General features: G+C 61.4%; 1 protein-coding gene across 1 annotated transcript in view; it reads right to left on the bottom strand.

The window, feature by feature from the left end:
* nphs1 (NPHS1 adhesion molecule, nephrin) overlaps positions 1 to 20,000 on the bottom strand; it is a 137,143-nt gene that overhangs the window by 48,665 nt on the left and 68,478 nt on the right. Inside the window, exons 13-16 of the mRNA XM_059641264.1 lie at positions 15,532 to 15,700; positions 4,439 to 4,568; positions 1,538 to 1,710; positions 367 to 507 (exon numbers count right to left, since the gene is read on the bottom strand). Coding sequence (XP_059497247.1) covers positions 367 to 507; positions 1,538 to 1,710; positions 4,439 to 4,568; positions 15,532 to 15,700 — 613 coding nt within the window. The remainder of the gene's footprint in view (positions 1 to 366; positions 508 to 1,537; positions 1,711 to 4,438; positions 4,569 to 15,531; positions 15,701 to 20,000) is intronic.

Here is a 20,000-nt window from a genome sequence, read left to right as displayed (position 1 = left end):
ACTTCATTCTTCCAGCCCCTCTCAGCCCCTCCCTTTCTCTCCCTCCCGCTCTCTATAGCTTTCTCTCCCACTCACACCCTGTCCCTCCCTACCTCTTTCTCTCCCCCCCTCCCTCCCTTTCCTTCCATCCCTCCCTTCCCCCTCTCCCTCCTTACCTTCCTTCTTTCCTTCTCCTCCCTCTCTCCCACCCTCCCAACTCTTTCCCTTACCACCCTCCCTCCCATCCCCCCCTCACTCCCTCCCAATCTCCCACCCCTCCCTTCTCCCCTCCCTCTTTCCCACCCCTCCCTCCCTACTTGCCCCCCTGTCCCTTGCCGTGGGGTTCAGACTGAGCTGTCCTGGTCCCTCCCGGTCCTGAGGCCTGACCTTTTCCCAGGATATGCCGGTTCCTGCTCCAGGTGTAGGTGACATCCGATGGATTGGCTGAGATTCTGATCGGAAGGAGAGCGGCTCCATGTTCCTGAGCTGGGATCACATCGACCTGATCCGTAAGGAACTCTGGGCGATCTGCAAAGGGAGAAGCAATGTCAGGGAGAGGGGGGGTCAGTGGGGGGAGGGGAGCGGGGCATGGAACTTGGGGGGTGGAGAGGCCACACACACACAGAAACACACGCGCGCAGACACACACACACACACACACACACAGAAACACACGCGCGCAGACACACACACACACACACACAGAAACACACGTGCGCAGACACACACTCACACACACTCTCCCCTCATACACACACACACACACACACACACTCTCCCCTCATACACACACACACAGACACTCTCCCCTCATACACACACACACACACACAGACACTCTCCCCTCATACACACACACACACACAGACACTCTCCCCTCATACACACACACACACACACACAGACACTCTCCCCTCATACACACACACACACACACACACAGACACTCTCACCTCATACACACACACACACACACACACACACACAGACACAGACACTCTCCCCTCATACACACACACACACACACACACACACACACACACACAGACACTCTCCCCTCATACACACACACACACACACACACACACACACAGACACTCTCCCCTCATACACACACACACACACACACACACACACACACACACACACACACACTCCCCTCATACACACACACACACACACACACACACACAGAGACACACACACACACACTGTCCCCTCATACACACACACAGAGAGACACACACACACACTGTCCCCTCATACACACACACAGACACACACACGCGCACACACACACAGATAGAAACACACAAACGCACAGGCACACACACGCGTACAGACACACAACACACACACACTGTCCCCTCACACACACTCTCCCCTCATACACACACACGCACACACACACACACACACACACGCACAGACACACACACACAAACACCCGCACAGACACACAGACACACACACACGCACACACACACACAAACACACACACACTCTCCCCTCACACACACACACACAGAGTAAGTAACAAAGTAAGCAAGTGACCTACGCAGGATGTTGAGTTGATAAAAGCTGTTAACAGTGTCCTCCAGCACCGCGCTGTAAGCTTCACACGTAACCCGCTTCCCATTGTCCGAGGGGGAAGCAGTGATGGTCATCCCAGCCGATAGTGACACACCTCCATACTCCGCTTCCTCTCGTTTCAACCAATCGGCAGCAACCCTGCACCAGCCAGTCACAGCAATTCACTCAGGGACATCGAATTCTCAGGGAGCGCCGCGCTGTCGGAGAGTCAGTGCTGAGGGAGCGGGCGCTGTCAGAGGGTCAGTGCTGAGGGAGCGGGCACTGTCGGAGGGTCAGGGCTGAGGGAGAGGGCACTGTCGGAGGGTCAGGGCTGAGGGAGAGGGCACTGTCGGAGGGTCAGTGCTGAGGGAGCGGGCACTGTCGGAGGGTCAGTGCAGAGGGAGCGGGCACTGTCGGAGGGTCAGTGCTGAGGGAGCGGGCACTGTCGGAGGGTCAGTGCTGAGGGAGCGCCGCGCTGTCGGAGGGTCAGTGCTGAGGGAGCGCCGCGCTGTCGGAGGGTCAGTGCTGAGGGAGCGCCGCGCTGTCGGAGGGTCAGTGCTGAGGGAATGGGCACTGTCGGAGGGTCAGTGCTGAGGGAGCGCCGCGCTGTCGGAGGGTCAGTGCTGAGGGAGCGGGCACTGTCGGAGGGTCAGTGCTGAGGGAGCGGGCGCTGTCGGAGGGTCAGTGCTGAGGGAGCGGGCGCTGTCGGAGGGTCAGTGCTGAGGGAGCGGGCGCTGTCGGAGGGTCAGTGCTGAGGGAGCGAGCGCTGTCGGAGGGTCAGTGCTGAGGGAGCGTGCATTGTCGGAGGGTCAGTGCTGAGGGAGTGGGCACTGTCGGAGAGTCAGTGCTGAGGGAGTGGGCACTGTCGGAGGGTCAGTGCTGAGGGAGCGCCGCGCTGTCGGAGGGTCAGAACTGAGGGAGCGCCGCGCTGTCGGAGGGTCAGTGCTGAGGGAGCGGGCACTGTCGGAGGGTCAGTGCTGAGGGAGCGCCGCGCTGTCGGAGGGTCAGTGCTGAGGGAGCGCCGCGCTGTCGGAGGGTCAGTGCTGAGGGAGCGCCGCGCTGTCGGAGGGTCAGTGCTGAGGGAGCGCCGCGATGTCGGAGGGTCAGTGCTGAGGGAGCGGGCACTGTCGGAGGGTCAGTGCTGAGGGAGCAAGCACTGTTGAAGGGTCAGTGCTGAGGGAGCGGGCGCTGTCGGAGGGTCAGTGCTGAGGGAGCGGGCGCTGTCGGAGGGTCAGTGCTGAGGGAGCGGGCGCTGTCGGAGGGTCAGTGCTGAGGGACCGGGCGCTGTCGGAGGGTCAGTGCTGAGGGAGCGTGCACTGTCGGAGGGTCAGTGCTGAGGGAGCGGGCACTGTCGGAGGGTCAGTGCTGAGGGAGTGGGCACTGTCGGAGGGTAAGTGCTGAGGGAGCGCCGCGCTGTCGGAGGGTCAGAACTGAGGGAGCGGGCACTGTCGGAGGGTCAGTGCTGAGGGAGCAAGCACTGTTGAAGGGTCAGTGCTGAGGGAGCGGGCGCTGTCGGAGGGTCAGTGCTGAGGGAGCGGGCGCTGTCGGAGGGTCAGTGCTGAGGGAGCGTGCACTGTCGGAGGGTCAGTGCTGAGGGAGCGTGCACTGTCGGAGGGTCAGTGCTGAGGGAGTGGGCACTGTCGGAGGGTCAGTGCTGAGGGAGCGCCGCGCTGTCGGAGGGTCAGTGCTGAGGGAGCGGGCACTGTCGGAGGGTCAGTGCTGAGGGAGCGCCGCGCTGTCGGAGCGTCAGTGCTGAGGGAGCGGGCACTGTCGGAGGGTCAGTGCTGAGGGACCGCCGCGCTGTCGGAGGGTCAGTGCTGAGGGAGCGCCGCGCTGTCGGAGGGTCAGTGCTGAGGGAGCGAGCACTGTGGAAGGGTCAGTGCTGAGGGAGCGGGCGCTGTCGGAGGGTCAGTGCTGAGGGAGCGGGCGCTGTCGGACGGTCAGTGCTGAGGGAGTGGCCGCTGTCGGAGGGTCAGTGCTGAGGCAGCGTGCGCTGTCGGAGGGTCAGTGCTGAGGGAGCGGGCACTGTCGGAGGGTCAGTGCTGAGGGAGCGGGCACTGTCGGAGGGTCAGTGCTGAGGGAGTGGGCACTGTCGGAGGGTCAGTGCTGAGGGAGTGGGCGCTGTCGGAGGGTCAGTGCTGAGGGAGTGGGCTCTGTCGGAGGGTCAGTGCTGAGGGAGCGTGCGCTGTCGGAGGGTCAGTGTTGAGGGAGAGTGCGCTGTCGGAGGGTTAGTGTTGAGGGAGCGGGCGCTGTCGGAGGGTCAGTGCTGAGGGAGCGGGCGCTGTCGGAGGGTCAGTGTTGAGGGAGCGTGCGCTGTCGGAGGGTCAGTGTTGAGGGAGCGGGCAGTGTCGGAGGGTCAGTGTTGAGGGAGCGGGCGTTGTCGGAGGGTCAGTGCTGAGGGAGCGGGCACTGTCGGAGGGTCAGTGCTGAGGGAGCGCCGCGCTGTTGGAGGGTCAGTGCTGAGGGAGCGCCGCGCTGTCGGAGGGTCAGTGCTGAGGGAGTGGGCACTGTCGGAGGGTCAGTGCTGAGGGAGTGGGCACTGTCGGAGGGTCAGTGCTGAGGGAGTGGGCACTGTCGGAGGGTCAGTGCTGAGGGAGTGGGCACTGTCGGAGGGTCAGTGCTGAGGGAGCGCCGCGCTGTCGGAGGGTCAGAACTGAGGGAGCGGGCACTGTCGGAGGGTCAGTGCTGAGGGAGCAAGCACTGTTGAAGGGTCAGTGCTGAGGGAGCGGGCGCTGTCGGAGGGTCAGTGCTGAGGGAGCGGGCGCTGTCGGAGGGTCAGTGCTGAGGGAGCGTGCACTGTCGGAGGGTCAGTGCTGAGGGAGTGGGCACTGTCGGAGGGTCAGTGCTGAGGGAGTGGGTCAGCGCTGAGTCTGTTGCGGACTGGTACCTGATTCCGTCTCTAATCCAGGAAATCTCTGCGACAGGATTGGAACTCCCCGTGTGACATGTCAAATTGATCAGCTCCCCTTTGTGAACCACTTCAGCGGCAGATGTAATGTTCATATCGATTGGTGCAACTGAAGATTGAACAAGTAAACACAGTGAGGCCACAGTGAGGCCGCAGTGAGACCGCAGTGAGACCGCAGTGAGACCGCAGTGAGACCGCAGTGAGTCCGCAGTGAGACCGCAGTGAGACCGCAGTGAGTCAGCAGTGAGACCGCAGTGAGTCCGCAGTGAGTCCGCAGTGAGACCGCAGTGAGACCGCAGTGAGACCGCAGTGAGTCAGCAGTGAGACCGCAGTGAGTCCGCAGTGAGTCCGCAGTGAGACCGCAGTGAGACCGCAGTGAGACCGCAGTGAGTCCGCAGTGAGACCGCAGTGAGTCCGCAGTGAGACCGCAGTGAGACCGCAGTGAGTCCGCAGTGAGACCGCAGTGAGTCCGCAGTGAGACCGCAGTGAGACCGCAGTGAGACCGCAGTGAGTCCGCAGTGAGACCGCAGTGAGTCCGCAGTGAGACCGCAGTGAGACCGCAGTGAGACCGCAGTGAGACCGCAGTGAGTCAGCAGTGAGACCGCAGTGAGACCGCAGTGAGACCGCAGTGAGTCCGCAGTGAGACCGCAGTGAGACCGCAGTGAGACCGCAGTGAGTCCGCAGTGAGACCGCAGTGAGACCGCAGTGAGACCGCAGTGAGTCAGCAGTGAGACCGCAGTGAGTCCGCAGTGAGTCCGCAGTGAGACCGCAGTGAGTCCGCAGTGAGACCGCAGTGAGACCGCAGTGAGTCCGCAGTGAGACCGCAGTGAGTCCGCAGTGAGACCGCAGTGAGACCGCAGTGAGTCCGCAGTGAGACCGCAGTGAGTCCGCAGTGAGACCGCAGTGAGACCGCAGTGAGTCCGCAGTGAGTCCGCAGTGAGACCGCAGTGAGACCGCAGTGAGACCGCAGTGAGTCAGCAGTGAGACCGCAGTGAGTCCGCAGTGAGTCCGCAGTGAGACCGCAGTGAGTCCGCAGTGAGACCGCAGTGAGACCGCAGTGAGTCCGCAGTGAGACCGCAGTGAGACCGCAGTGAGTCCGCAGTGAGACCGCAGTGAGTCCGCAGTGAGACCGCAGTGAGACCGCAGTGAGACCGCAGTGAGTCCGCAGTGAGACCGCAGTGAGTCCGCAGTTAGACCGCAGTGAGTCCGCAGTGAGACCGCAGTGAGACCGCAGTGAGTCGGCAGTGAGTCCGCAGTGAGTCCGCAGTGAGACCGCAGTGAGACCGCAGTGAGTCCGCAGTGAGACCGCAGTGAGACCGCAGTGAGTCCGCAGTGAGACCGCAGTGAGTCCGCAGTGAGTCCGCAGTGAGACCGCAGTGAGACCGCAGTGAGTCCGCAGTGAGACCGCAGTGAGTCCGCAGTGAGTAATCACAGTGAGACCGCATCTAGTGTGCAGTGAGACCGCAGTGAGTCCGCAGTGAGTCCGCAGTGAGTAATCGCAGTGAGACCGCAGTGAGACCGCAGTGAGACCGCAGTGAGACCGCAGTGAGTCCACAGTGAGACCGCAGTGAGTCCGCAGTGAGACCGCAGTGAGACCGCAGTGAATCCGCAGTGAGTCCGCAGTGAGACCGCAGTGAGTCCGCAGTTAGACCGCAGTGAGTCCGCAGTGAGGCCGTAGTGAGTCCGCAGTGAGGCCGCAGTGAGTCCGCAGTGAGACCGCAGTGAGACCGCATTGAGTCCGCAGTGAGACCGCAGTGAGTCCGCAGTGAGACCGCAGTGAGTCCGCAGTGAGACCGCAGTGAGTCCGCAGTGAGACCGCAGTGAGACCGCAGTGAGACCGCAGTGAGACCGCAGTGAGTCCGCAGTGAGTCCGCAGTGAGACCGCAGTGAGTCCGCAGTGAGACCGCAGTGAGACCGCAGTGAGTCCGCAGTGAGACCGCAGTGAGTCCGCAGTGAGTCCGCAGTGAGACCGCAGTGAGTCCGCAGTGAGTAATCACAGTGAGACCGCATCTAGTGTGCAGTGAGACCGCAGTGAGTCCGCAGTGAGTCCGCAGTGAGTAATCGCAGTGAGACCGCAGTGAGACCGCAGTGAGACCGCAGTGAGACCGCAGTTAGTCCGCAGTTAGACCGCAGTGAGTCCGCAGTGAGACCGCAGTGAGTCCGCAGTGAGACCGCAGTGAGTCCGCAGTGAGACCGCAGTGAGACTGCAGTGAGTCCGCAGTGAGTCCGCAGTGAGACCGCAGTGAGTCCGCAGTGAGACCGCAGTGAGTCCGCAGTGAGACCGCAGTGAGTCCGCAGTGAGACCGCAGTGAGACCGCAGTGAGTCCGCAGTTAGACCGCAGTGAGTCCGCAGTGAGGCCGCAGTGAGTGCGCAGTGAGGCCGCAGTGAGTCCGCAGTGAGTCCGCAGTGAGACCGCAGTGAGACCGCAGTGAGTCCGCAGTGAGACCGCAGTGAGTCCGCAGTGAGACCGCAGTGAGTCCGCAGTGAGACCGCAGTGAGACCGCAGTGAGTCCGCAGTGAGACCGCAGTGAGACCGCAGTGAGTCCGCAGTGAGACCGCAGTGAGACCGCAGTGAGTCAGCAGTGAGACCGCAGTGAGTCCGCAGTGAGACCGCAGTGAGTCCGCAGTGATCACAGTGAGTGCGCAGTGAGACCGCAGTGAGTCCGCAGTGAGACTGCAGTGAGACCGCAGTGAGACCGCAGTGAGTCCGCAGTTAGACCGCAGTGAGACCGCAGAGAATCCGCAGTTAGACCGCAGTGAGACCGCAGTGAGTCCGCAGTGAGACCGCAGTGAGACCGCAGTGAGACCGCAGTGAGACCGCAGTGAGTCCGCAGTGAGACCGCAGTGAGTCCGCAGTGAGACCGCAGTGAGACCGCAGTGAGACCGCAGTGAGTCCGCAGTGAGACCGCAGTGAGTCCGCAGTGAGACCGCAGTGAGACCGCAGTGAGACCGCAGTGAGTCCGCAGTTAGACCGCAGTGAGACCGCAGAGAATCCGCAGTTAGACCGCAGTGAGACCGCAGTGAGTCCGCAGTGAGACCGCAGTGAGACCGCAGTGAGACCGCAGTGAGACCGCAGTGAGTCCGCAGTGAGACCGCAGTGAGTCCGCAGTGAGACCGCAGTGAGACCGCAGTGAGACCGCAGTGAGTCCGCAGTGAGACCGCAGTGAGTCCGCAGTGAGACCGCAGTGAGACCGCAGTGAGACCGCAGTGAGTCCGCAGTGAGACCGCAGTGAGTCCGCAGTGAGACCGCAGTGAGACCGCAGTGAGTCCGCAGTGAGTCCGCAGTGAGTCCGCAGTGAGACCGCAGTGAGTCCGCAGTGAGACCGCAGTGAGTCCGCAGTGAGTAATCGCAGTGAGACCGCAGTGAGACCGCAGTGAGACCGCAGTGAGTCCGCAGTGAGTAATCGCAGTGAGACCGCATCTAGTGTGCAGTGAGACCACAGTGAGTCCGCAGTGAGTCCGCAGTGAGACCGCAGTGAGTCCGCAGTGAGTAATCGCAGTGAGTCCGCAGTGAGTCCGCAGTGAGACCGCAGTGAGTCCGCAGTGAGTAATCGCAGTGAGACCGCAGTGAGACCGCAGTGAGACCGCAGTGAGTGCGCAGTGAGACCGCAGTTAGTCCGCAGTTAGACCGCAGTGGGTCCGCAGTGAGACCGCAGTGAGTCCACAGTGAGACCGCAGTGAGTCCGCAGTGAGTAATCACAGTGAGACCGCAGTGAGTCCGCAGTGAGACCGCAGTGAGACCGCAGTGAGGCCGCAGTGAGACCGCAGTGAGTCCGCAGTGAGAACGCAGTGAGTCCGCAGTGAGACCGCAGTGAGACCGCAGTGAGTCCGCAGTGAGTCCGCAGTGAGACCGCAGTGAGTCCGCAGTTAGACCGCAGTGAGTCCGCAGTGAGACCGCAGTGAGTCCGCAGTGAGACCGCAGTGAGACCGCAGTGAGACCGCAGTGAGTCAGCAGTGAGACCGCAGTGAGTCCGCAGTGAGGCCGCAGTGAGACCGCAGTGAGACCGCAGTGAGTCCGCAGTGAGACCGCAGTGAGACCGCAGTGAGTCCGCAGTGAGTCCGCAGTGAGACCGCAGTGAGTCCGCAGTTAGACCGCAGTGAGTCCGCAGTGAGGCCGCAGTGAGTCCGCAGTGAGGCCGCAGTGAGTCCGCAGTGAGACCGCAGTGAGACCGCAGTGAGTCCGCAGTGAGTCCGCAGTGAGACCGCAGTGAGTCCGCAGTGAGACTGCAGTGAGACCGCAGTGAGTCCGCAGTGAGACCGCAGTGAGACCGCAGAGAATCCGCAGTTAGACCGCAGTGAGTCCGCAGTGAGTCCGCAGTGAGACCGCAGTGAGACCGCAGTGAGTCCGCAGTGAGACCGCAGTGAGACCACAGTGAGTCAGCAGCGAGACCGCAGTGAGTCCGCAGTGAGTCCGCAGTGAGACCGCAGTGAGACCGCAGTGAGTCCGCAGTGAGACCGCAGTGAGTCCGTAGTTAGACCGCAGTGAGTCCGCAGTGAGACCGCAGTGAGTCCGCAGTGAGACCGCAGTGAGTCCGCAGTGAGACCGCAGTGAGTCCGCAGTTAGACCGCAGTGAGTCCGCAGTGAGTCCGCAGTGAGACCGCAGTGAGACCGCAGTGAGTCCGCAGTGAGACCGCAGTGAGTCCGCAGTGAGACCGCAGTGAGACCGCAGTGAATCCGCAGTGAGTCCGCAGTGAGACCGCAGTGAGACCGCAGTGAGTCCGCAGTTAGACCGCAGTGAGTCCGCAGTGAGACCGCAGTGAGTCCGCAGTGAGTCCGCAGTGAGTCCGCAGTGAGACCGCAGTGAGACCGCAGTGAGTCCGCAGTGAGACCGCAGTGAGTCCGCAGTGAGTCCGCAGTGAGACCGCAGTGAGACCGCAGTGAGACCGCAGTGAGTCCGCAGTGAGTCCGCAGTGAGACCGCAGTGAGACCGCAGTGAGACCGCAGTGAGTCCGCAGTGAGTCCGCAGTGAGTCCGCAGTGAGACCGCAGTGAGACCGCAGTGAGTCCGCAGTGAGACCGCAGTGAGACCGCAGTGAGTCCGCAGGGAGTCCGCAGTGAGTCCGCAGTGAGTAATCACAGTGAGACCGCATCTAGTGTGCAGTGAGACCGCAGTGAGTCCGCAGTGAGACCGCAGTGAGACCGCAGTGAGACCGCAGTGAGTCCGCAGTGAGACCGCAGTGAGACCGCAGTGAGTCCGCAGTGAGACCGCAGTGAGACCGCAGTGAGTCCGCAGTGAGACCGCAGTTAGTCCGCAGTTAGACCGCAGTGAGTCCGCAGTGAGACCGCAGTGAGTCCGCAGTGAGTCCGCAGTGAGACCGCAGTGAGACCGCAGTGAGTCCGCAGTGAGTCCGCAGTGAGACCGCAGTGAGTCCGCAGTGAGTCCGCAGTGAGACCGCAGTGAGTCCGCAGTTAGACCGCAGTGAGTCCGCAGTGAGACCGCAGTGAGTCCGCAGTGAGGCCGCAGTGAGGCCGCAGTGAGTCCGCAGTGAGACCGCAGTGAGACCGCAGTGAGTCCGCAGTGAGACCGCAGTGAGTCCGCAGTGAGACCGCAGTGAGACCGCCGTGAGACCGCAGTGAGACCGCAGTGAGTCGGCAGTGAGTGCGCAGTGAGTCCGCAGTGAGACCGCAGTGAGACCGCAGTGAGTCCGCAGTGAGTCCGCAGTGAGACCGCAGTGAGACCGCAGTGAGTCCGCAGTGAGACCGCAGTGAGTCCGCAGTGAGGCCGCAGTGAGGCCGCAGTGAGTCCGCAGTGAGGCCGCAGTGAGTCCGCAGTGAGACCGCAGTGAGACCGCAGTGAGTCCGCAGTGAGACCGCAGTGAGTCGGCAGTGAGTGCGCAGTGAGTCCGCAGTGAGACCGCAGTGAGTCCGCAGTGAGACCGCAGTGAGTCCGCAGTGAGACCGCAGTGAGACCGCAGTGAGTCCGCAGTGAGACCGCAGTGAGTCCGCAGTGAGACCGCAGTGAGACCGCAGTGAGTCCGCAGTGAGACCGCAGTGAGTCAGCAGTGAGACCGCAGTGAGACCGCAGTGAGTAATCACAGTGAGACCGCAGTGAGTCCGCAGTGAGACCGCAGTGAGACCGCAGTGAGTCCGCAGTGAGACCGCAGTGAGACCGCAGTGAGTCCGCAGTGAGACCGCAGTGAGACCGCAGTGAGTCCGCAGTGAGACCGCAGTGAGACCGCAGTGAGACCGCAGTGAGACCGCAGTGAGTCAGCAGTGAGACCGCAGTGAGACCGCAGTGAGACCGCAGTGAGACCGCAGTGAGTCAGCAGTGAGACCGCAGTGAGTCCGCAGTGAGTCCGCAGTGAGACCGCAGTGAGTCCGCAGTGAGACCGCAGTGAGACCGCAGTGAGTCCGCAGTGAGACCGCAGTGAGTCCGCAGTGAGACCGCAGTGAGACCGCAGTGAGTCCGCAGTGAGACCCCAGTGAGACCGCAGTGAGACCGCAGTGAGTCCGCAGTGAGACCGCAGTGAGTCCGCAGTGAGACCGCAGTGAGACCGCAGTGAGTCGGCAGTGAGTCCGCAGTGAGTCCGCAGTGAGACCGCAGTGAGTCCGCAGTGAGACCGCAGTGAGACCGCAGTGAGACCGCAGTGAGTCAGCAGTGAGACCGCAGTGAGACCGCAGTGAGTAATCACAGTGAGACCGCAGTGAGTCCGCAGTGAGACCGCAGTGAGTCCGCAGTGAGTAATCACAGTGAGACCGCATCTAGTGTGCAGTGAGACCGCAGTGAGTCCGCAGTGAGTCCGCAGTGAGTAATCGCAGTGAGACCGCAGTGAGACCGCAGTGAGACCGCAGTTAGTCCGCAGTTAGACCGCAGTGAGACCGCAGTGAGACCGCAGTGAGACCGCAGTGAGTCCGCAGTGAGACCGCAGTGAGTAATCGCAGTGAGACCGCAGTGAGACCGCAGTGAGTCCGCAGTGAGACCGCAGTGAGACCGCAGTGAGTCCGCAGTGAGTCCGCAGTGAGACCGCAGTGAGTCCGCAGTTAGACCGCAGTGAGTCCGCAGTGAGGCCGCAGTGAGTCCGCAGTGAGGCCGCAGTGAGTCCGCAGTGAGACCGCAGTGAGTCCGCAGTGAGTCCGCAGTGAGACCGCAGTGAGACCGCAGTGAGTCCGCAGTGAGACCGCAGTGAGACCGCAGTGAGACCGCAGTGAGTCCGCAGTGAGACCGCAGTGAGACCGCAGTGAGACCGCAGTTAGTGCGCAGTGAGTCCGCAGTGAGACCGCAGTGAGTCCGCAGTGAGACCGCAGTGAGACCGCAGTGAGTCCGCAGTGAGACCGCAGTGAGTCCGCAGTGAGTCCGCAGTGAGACCGCAGTGAGTCCGCAGTGAGTAATCACAGTGAGACCGCAGTGAGACCGCAGTTAGTCCGCAGTTAGACCGCAGTGAGTCCGCAGTGAGACCGCAGTGAGTCCGCAGTGAGACCGCAGTGAGTCCGCAGTGAGACCGCAGTGAGTCCGCAGTGAGACCGCAGTGAGACCGCAGTGAGTCCGCAGTTAGACCGCAGTGAGTCCGCAGTGAGGCCGCAGTGAGTCCGCAGTGAGGCCGCAGTGAGTCCGCAGTGAGACCGCAGTGAGACCGCAGTGAGTCCGCAGTTAGACCGCAGTGAGTCCGCAGTGAGACCGCAGTGAGTCCGCAGTGAGACCGCAGTGAGTCCGCAGTGAGACCGCAGTGAGTCCGCAGTGAGACCGCAGTGAGACCGCAGTGAGTCCGCAGTTAGACCGCAGTGAGTCCGCAGTGAGGCCGCAGTGAGTCCGCAGTGAGGCCGCAGTGAGTCCGCAGTGAGACCGCAGTGAGACCGCAGTGAGTCCGCAGTGAGACCGCAGTGAGTGCGCAGTGAGACCGCAGTGAGACCGCAGTGAGACCGCAGTGAGTCCGCAGTGAGACCGCAGTGAGTCCGCAGTGAGACCGCAGTGAGACCGCAGTGAGACCGCAGTGAGTCCGCAGTGAGACCGCAGTGAGACCGCAGTGAGTGCGCAGTGAGACCGCAGTGAGAGCGCAGTGAGACCGCAGTGAGTCCGCAGTGAGACCGCAGTGAGTCCGCAGTGAGTCCGCAGTGAGACCGCAGTGAGTCCGCAGTGAGTAATCGCAGTGAGACCGCAGTGAGACCGCAGTGAGTCCGCAGTGAGACCGCAGTGAGACCGCAGTGAGACCGCAGTGAGTCCGCAGTGAGACCGCAGTGAGTCCGCAGTGAGTAATCGCAGTGAGACCGCATCTAGTGTGCAGTGAGACCGCAGTGAGTCCGCAGTGAGTCCGCAGTGAGACCGCAGTGAGTCCGCAGTGAGTAATCGCAGTGAGTCCGCAGTGAGTCCGCAGTGAGACCGCAGTGAGTCCGCAGTGAGTAATCGCAGTGAGACCGCAGTGAGACCACAGTGAGACCGCAGTGAGTCCGCAGTGAGTCCGCAGTGAGACCGCAGTGAGTCCGCAGTGAGTCCACAGTGAGACCGCAGTGAGACCGCAGTGAGTCAGCAGTGAGTCCGCAGTGAGTCCGCAGTGAGTCCGCAGTGAGACCGCAGTGAGTCCACAGTGAGACCGCAGTGAGACCGCAGTGAGTCGGCAGTGAGTGCGCAGTGAGACCGCAGTTAGTCCGCAGTTAGACCGCAGTGAGTCCGCAGTGAGACCGCAGTGAGACCGCAGTGAGACCGCAGTGAGTCCGCAGTGAGACCGCAGTGAGTCCGCAGTTAGACCGCAGTGAGTCCGCAGTGAGACCGCAGTGAGTCCGCAGTGCGTCCGCAGTGAGACCGCAGTGAGTCCGCAGTGAGACCGCAGTGAGTCCGCAGTGAGACCGCAGGGAGTCCGCAGTGAGACCGCAGTGAGACCGCAGTGAGTCCGCAGTGAGACCGCAGTGAGACCGCAGTGAGACCGCAGTGAGTCCGCAGTGAGACCGCAGTGAGTCCGCAGTGAGTCAGCAGGGAGTCCGCAGTGAGACCGCAGTGAGACCGCAGTGAGTCCGCAGTGAGTCCGCAGTGAGACCGCAGTGAGACTGCAGTGAGTCCGCAGTGAGACCGCAGTGAGACCGCAGTGAGGCCGCAGTGAGTCCGCAGTGAGTCAGCAGGGAGTCCGCAGTGAGACCGCAGTGAGACCGCAGTGAGTCCGCAGTGAGTCCGTAGTTAGACCGCAGTGAGTCCGCAGTGAGACCGCAGTGAGTCCGCAGTGAGACCGCAGTGAGGCCGCAGTGAGTCCGCAGTGAGAACGCAGTGAGACCAGTGAGTCCGCAGTGAGACCGCAGTGAGACCGCAGGGAGTCCGCAGGGAGTCCGCAGGGAGTCCGCAGTGAGACCGCAGTGAGTCCGCAGTGAGTCCGCGGTGAGACCGCGGTGAGACCGCAGTGAGTCCGCAGTAAGACCACAGTGAGACCGCAGGGAGTCCGCAGGGAGTCCGCAGTGAGTCCGCAGTGAGTCCGCAGTGAGTCCGCAGTGAGTCCGCAGTGGACCGCAGTGAGACCGCAGTGAGTCCGCAGTGAGACCGCAGTGAGACCGCAGTGAGTCCGCAGTTAGACCGCAGTGAGTCCGCAGTGAGTCCGCAGTGAGTCCGCAGTGAGACCGCAGTGAGTCCGCAGTGAGACCGCAGTGAGTGCGCAGTGAGACCGCAGTGAGACCGCAGTGAGACCGCAGTGAGTCCGCAGTGAGACCGCAGTGAGTCCGCAGTGAGACCGCAGTGAGACCGCAGTGAGTCCGCAGTGAGTCCGCAGTGAGACCGCAGTGAGTCCGCAGTGAGACCGCAGTGAGTCCGCAGTGAGACCGCAGTGAGACCGCAGTGAGTGCGCAGTGAGACCGCAGTGAGACCGCAGTGAGACCGCAGTGAGTCCGCAGTGAGACCGCAGTGAGTCCGCAGTGAGTCCGCAGTGAGACCGCAGTGAGACCGCAGTGAGTCCGCAGTGAGTCCGCAGTGAGACCGCAGTGAGTCCGCAGTGAGACTACAGTGAGACCGCAGGGAGTCCGCAGGGAGTCCGCAGTGAGACCGCAGTGAGTCCGCAGTGAGACCGCAGTGAGACCGCAGTGAGTCCGCAGTGAGTCCGCAGTGAGACCGCAACGAGTCGGCAGTGAGACCGCAGCGAGTCCGCAGTGAGACCGCAGTGAGTCCGCAGTGAGACCGCAGTGAGACCGCAGCGAGTCCGCAGTGAGACCGCAGTGAGACCGCAGCGAGTCCGCAGTGAGACCGCAGTGAGTCCGCAGCGAGTCCGCAGTGAGTCCGCAGTGAGACCGCAGCTAAACAATTCACTCTCCATCTGAACAAAAAAGACCAAATGAACTGCGGACGCTGTCAATCAGGAACAAAAACAGAACATTGCTGGAAAGGCTCAGCAGGTCTGGCAGCCTCTGTGAAGGACAAACAGAGCTAGTGTTTCGGGATAACACGGTGTGGAGCTGAATGAACACAGCAGGCCAAGCAGCATCTTAGACCCTGGGTCTAGGCCCGAAACGTCAGCTTTTGTGCTCCTGAGATGCTGCTTGGCCTGCTGTGTTCATCCAGCCTCACATTTTATTATCTTGGATTCTCCAGCATCTGCAGTTCCCATTATCTCTGAACATTTCGGGACCAGGTTTGGGGTGAGGAAGGGTCACCAGACATGAAACATTCACCCTGATTTCTCTCCACAGATGCTGCCAGACCTGCTGAGCATTTCAAGTGAGTTCTGTTCTTACTTTTGTAATTTCCCATCTGACCTAGTGAGTGAATCTGTGTGTGTGTGTGTGTGTGTGTGTGTGTGTGTGTGTGTGTGTGTGTGTGTGTGTGTGTGTGTGTGTGTGGGTGTGTGTGTGTGTGTGTGTGTGTGTGTGAGGGTGTATGGGAATGTGTGAGGGTATGGGAGTGTGTGTGTGTGTGTGTGTGTGTGTGTGTGTGTGTGTGTGTGTGGGTGTATGGGAATGTGTGAGGGTATGGGAGTGTGTGTGTGTGTGTGTGTGTGCGTGAGAGAGTGTGATTGTGTGTGAGTGAGTGAGTGAGTGAGTGAGTGAGTGAGTGAGTGAGTGAGTGAGTGAGTGAGTGAGTGTGTGTGTGTGTGTGTGTGTGTGTGTGAGTGTGAGGAAGAGAGTGTACGAGTGAGTACACGACTGTGTGTCTCATACTGCTGCTCACACTGTACTCTGATCCTGGTGACTGCTGCCAGGGGTTTTCTTGTGGCTGGGTTCTTGGCGCTGCACTGGTAATCGGCGAGGTTATCGCTGGCTACAGCCGTAATGGTCAGCTTGGACATGGCGAGTTTCCCTGTACTCTGATAGACCCCACTTGGTAACGCAGTTGATCCCTAGTCCGAGAGAGAGAGAGCAGGAGGTGGGGATGAGAACTTTACACAGTATCAGGCAGGGAGAGGAGGTGTGGGGTGTCCCTGAGATCAGGGTTGTGTCCCAGTTTAATGCTGAACTGTGATCTGCCACATTGAGAACATCCCTCAGCCATGTGCAAACACAGGAGAGGTAGAGTTCAACGCTAAAATAGGTGAAGCGCTATTCAAGAACAGGAGATCATATTTATTAAGGAGCTAACTGGACTCCAGAGTGAGAGAGACCCACAGGAGGCTGCCCAGTTGCTTTTATTTTTAGAAAAGGGGTTATGACACCTTGAGAAGGTCCCTCAACAAAAAGCGAACAGGAGCCTGAAGTTAGACTGAGGGCTGGAACAGAGGTGAATGTATACCACATTTCTAACACCAGTTCGCTCCCCAACTGCAGGACTGGGTCCAGTTGTGCATCTCGCACTTTTGGTCAGGGGCTGGACCTTACTGAGATGGTACCGGTGTTGATGGGCTTCACAGGGAGACTCAGAGACACAAGAGAGAAGAGGCAGAGGGAAAGAGGGAGCAACAGGGACAGGGGGAGACGGAGAGATGGAGGGACAGAGGGAGAGAGGGAGCAACAGGGACAGGGGGAGATGGAGAGATGGAGGGACAGAGGGACAGAGGGAGAGAGGGAGCGACAGGGACAGGGGGAGACGGAGAGATGGAGGGACAGAGGGAGAGAGGGAGCAACAGGGACAGGGGGAGACGGAGAGATGGAGGGACAGGGACAGAGGGAGAGAGGGAGCGAGGGAGGGACAGAGGGAGAGGGAGAGAGGGAGGGACAGGGACAGCGGGAGAGAGGGAGCGACAGGGGCAGAGGGAGAGAGGGAGAGGGGGAGGGACAGGGACAGAGAGAGAGAGGGAGCTACAGGGACAGAGGGAGAGGGAGGTTGGGAGGGACAGGGACAGAGGGAGAGGGAGAGAGGGAGGGACAGGGACAGAGGGAGAGAGGGAGGGACAGGGACAGAGGGAGAGAGGGAGCGACAGGGACAGAGGGAGAGAGGGAGAGAGGGAGGGACAGGGACAGAGGGAGAGAGGGAGCGACAGGGGCAGAGGGAGAGAGGGAGAGGGAGGGACAGGGACAGAGGGAGAGAGGGAGCGACAGGGACAGAGGGAGAGAGGGAGAGAGGGAGGGACAGGGACAGAGGGAGAGAGGGAGCGACAGGGACAGAGGGAGAGAGGGAGAGAGGGAGGGACAGGGACAGAGGGAGAGAGGGAGAGAGGGAGGGACAGGGACAGAGGGAGAGAGGGAGCGACAGGGGCAGAGGGAGAGGGAGGGACAGGGACAGAGAGAGAGAGGGAGGTTGGGAGGGACAGGGACAGAGGGAGAGGGAGAGAGGGAGGGACAGGGACAGAGGGAGAGAGGGAGCGACAGGGACAGAGGGAGAGGGAGCGACAGGGACAGAGGGAGAGACAGGGACAGAGAGGGAGAGGGAGAGAGGGAGGGACAGGGACAGAGGCAGAGAGGGAGCGACAGGGATAGAGGGAGAGAGGGAAGGACAGGGACAGAGGGAGAGAGGGAGGGACAGGGACAAACGGGGAGGGGGAGAGGGAGGGACAGGGACAGAGGGAGAGAGGGAGGGACAGGGACAGAGGGAGAGGGAGCGACAGGGACAGAGGGAGAGGGAAAGAGGGAGCAACAGAGACAGAGGGAGAGGGAGGGAGGGAGGGACAGGGACAGACGGAGAGGGAGAGAGGGAGCAACAGAGGGAGAGGCAGAGAGGGAGGGACAGGGACAGAGGGAGAGAGGGAGCAACAGGGACAGAGAGAGAGGGAGCGAGGGAGGAACAGGGACAGAGGGAGAGGGAGAGAGGGAGGAACAGGGACAGACGGAGAGGGAGAGAGGGAGGGACAGGGACAGAGGGAGAGAGGGAGCGACAGGGACAGAGGGAGAGAGGGAGAGAGGGAGGGACAGGGACAGAGGGAGAGAGGGAGAGAGGGAGGGACAGGGACAGAGGGAGAGAGGGAGCGACAGGGGCAGAGGGAGAGGGAGGGACAGGGACAGAGAGAGAGAGGGAGGTTGGGAGGGACAGGGACAGAGGGAGAGGGAGAGAGGGAGGGACAGGGACAGAGGGAGAGAGGGAGCGACAGGGACAGAGGGAGAGGGAGCGACAGGGACAGAGGGAGAGACAGGGACAGAGAGGGAGAGGGAGAGAGGGAGGGACAGGGACAGAGGCAGAGAGGGAGCGACAGGGATAGAGGGAGAGAGGGAAGGACAGGGACAGAGGGAGAGAGGGAGGGACAGGGACAAACGGGGAGGGGGAGAGGGAGGGACAGGGACAGAGGGAGAGAGGGAGGGACAGGGACAGAGGGAGAGGGAGCGACAGGGACAGAGGGAGAGGGAAAGAGGGAGCAACAGAGACAGAGGGAGAGGGAGGGAGGGAGGGACAGGGACAGACGGAGAGGGAGAGAGGGAGCAACAGAGGGAGAGGCAGAGAGGGAGGGACAGGGACAGAGGGAGAGAGGGAGCAACAGGGACAGAGAGAGAGGGAGCGAGGGAGGAACAGGGACAGAGGGAGAGGGAGAGAGGGAGGAACAGGGACAGACGGAGAGGGAGAGAGGGAGGGACAGGGACAGAGGGAGAGAAGGAGGGACAGAGGGAGAGAGGGAGTGAGGGAGGGACAGGGACAGAGGGAGAGAGGGAGGGACAGGGACAGACGGAGAGGGAGAGAGGGAGGGACAGGGACAGAGGGAGAGAGGGAGGGACAGCGACAGAGGGAGAGAGGGAGGGATAGGGACAGAGGGAGAGAGGGAGCGAGGGAGGGACAGGGACAGAGGGAGAGAGGGAGGGACAGAGACAGACAGAGAGGGAGGGACAGAGGGAGAGAGGGAGCGAGGGAGGGACAGGGACAGACTGAGAGGGAGAGAGGGAGGGACAGGGACAGAGGGAGAGAGGAAAGGACAGAGACAGACAGAGAGGGAGAGAGGGAGGGAGAGAGGGAGCGAGGGAGGGACAGTGGGAGCGACAAGGACAGAGGGAGAGAGGGAGCGAGGGAGGGACAGAGACAGAGGGAGAGAGGGACAGAGGGTGGGACAGGGACAGAGAGAGAGGGAGAGAGGGAGGGACAGCGTCAGAGGGAGAGAGGGAGGGACAGGGACAGAGGGAGAGAGGGAGGGACAGAGACAGATGGAGAGGGAGCGAGGGAGGGACAGGGACAGAAGGAGAGAGGGACAGAGGGAGGGACAGGGACAGAGGGAGAGAGGGACGGACAGAGACAGACGGAGAGGGAGAGAGGGAGGGACGGGACAGAAGGAGAGAGGGACAGAGGGAGGGACAGAGACAGACGGAGAGGGAGAGAGGGAGCAACAGGGACAGACGGAGAGGGAGGTTGAGAGGGACAGGGACAGAGGGAGAGAGGGAGGGACAGGAACAGAGAGAGACGGAGAGAGGCAGGGACAGAGGGAGAGACAAGGACAGAGGGAGAGGGAGCGACAGGGACAGACGGAGAGTGAGAGAGGGAGGGACAGGGACAGAGGGGGAGAGAGAGGGAGAGACAAAGACAGACAGAGAGAGGAAGAGACAGGGACAGAGGGAGAGAGGGAGAGACAGGGACAGGGAGAGAGAGGAAGAGAGGAGGACAGGGACAGAGAGAGGGAGAGACAGAGAGACAGAGAGGGAGAGGCAGAGACACGTAAGAGACTGAGAGAGAGAGAATGAGATGGAGAAAGAATGAGAGAGAGAGAGACAGAGACAGACACAGAGAGTGTGAAAGACAGCGACAGAGAGACACCAGAGGTAACTGGGACTGTTGCCCTAGGGGCAGGGAAAATGAAGGAGGAGATCAAATCAGGGCATTTGATGGAGTTGGGGGATGGGGGGGGGGGTTCGCAGTGTGGAGCCATACAGCATGGAAACAGACCCTTCAGCCCAACTCGTCCATGCCGACCAGATACTCTAAATCAATCCAGTCCCATTTGCCAGCATTTGGCCCATTTCCCTCTAACCCCTTCCTATCCATGTCCCCATCCAGGTGCCTTTTAAATGCTGTAACTGTACCAGCCCCCACCACTTCCTCTGGCAGCTCATTCCATACACGCACCACCCTCTGTGTGAAAAAGTTACCCCTCAGGTCCCTTTTAAATCTTTCCCCTCTCACCTTAAACCTGTGCCCCTCTAGTTTTGGACTCCCCTACTCTGGGGGAAAGACCTTGTCTATTCACCCTATCCATGCCCCTCATGGTTTTATAAACCTCTGTAAGGTCACCCCTCAGCCCCCGACGCTCCAGGGAAAATAGCCCCAGCCTATCCAGCCCCTCCCTGTAGCTCAAA

This window comes from Stegostoma tigrinum, chromosome 41 (genome assembly GCF_030684315.1).
Source record: "Stegostoma tigrinum isolate sSteTig4 chromosome 41, sSteTig4.hap1, whole genome shotgun sequence".
In the NCBI taxonomy this organism is placed as follows: domain Eukaryota; kingdom Metazoa; phylum Chordata; class Chondrichthyes; order Orectolobiformes; family Stegostomatidae; genus Stegostoma; species Stegostoma tigrinum.
The sequence above is the reverse complement of the archived record's forward strand: the minus strand, read 5'-3'. Positions and strand labels throughout refer to the sequence as shown.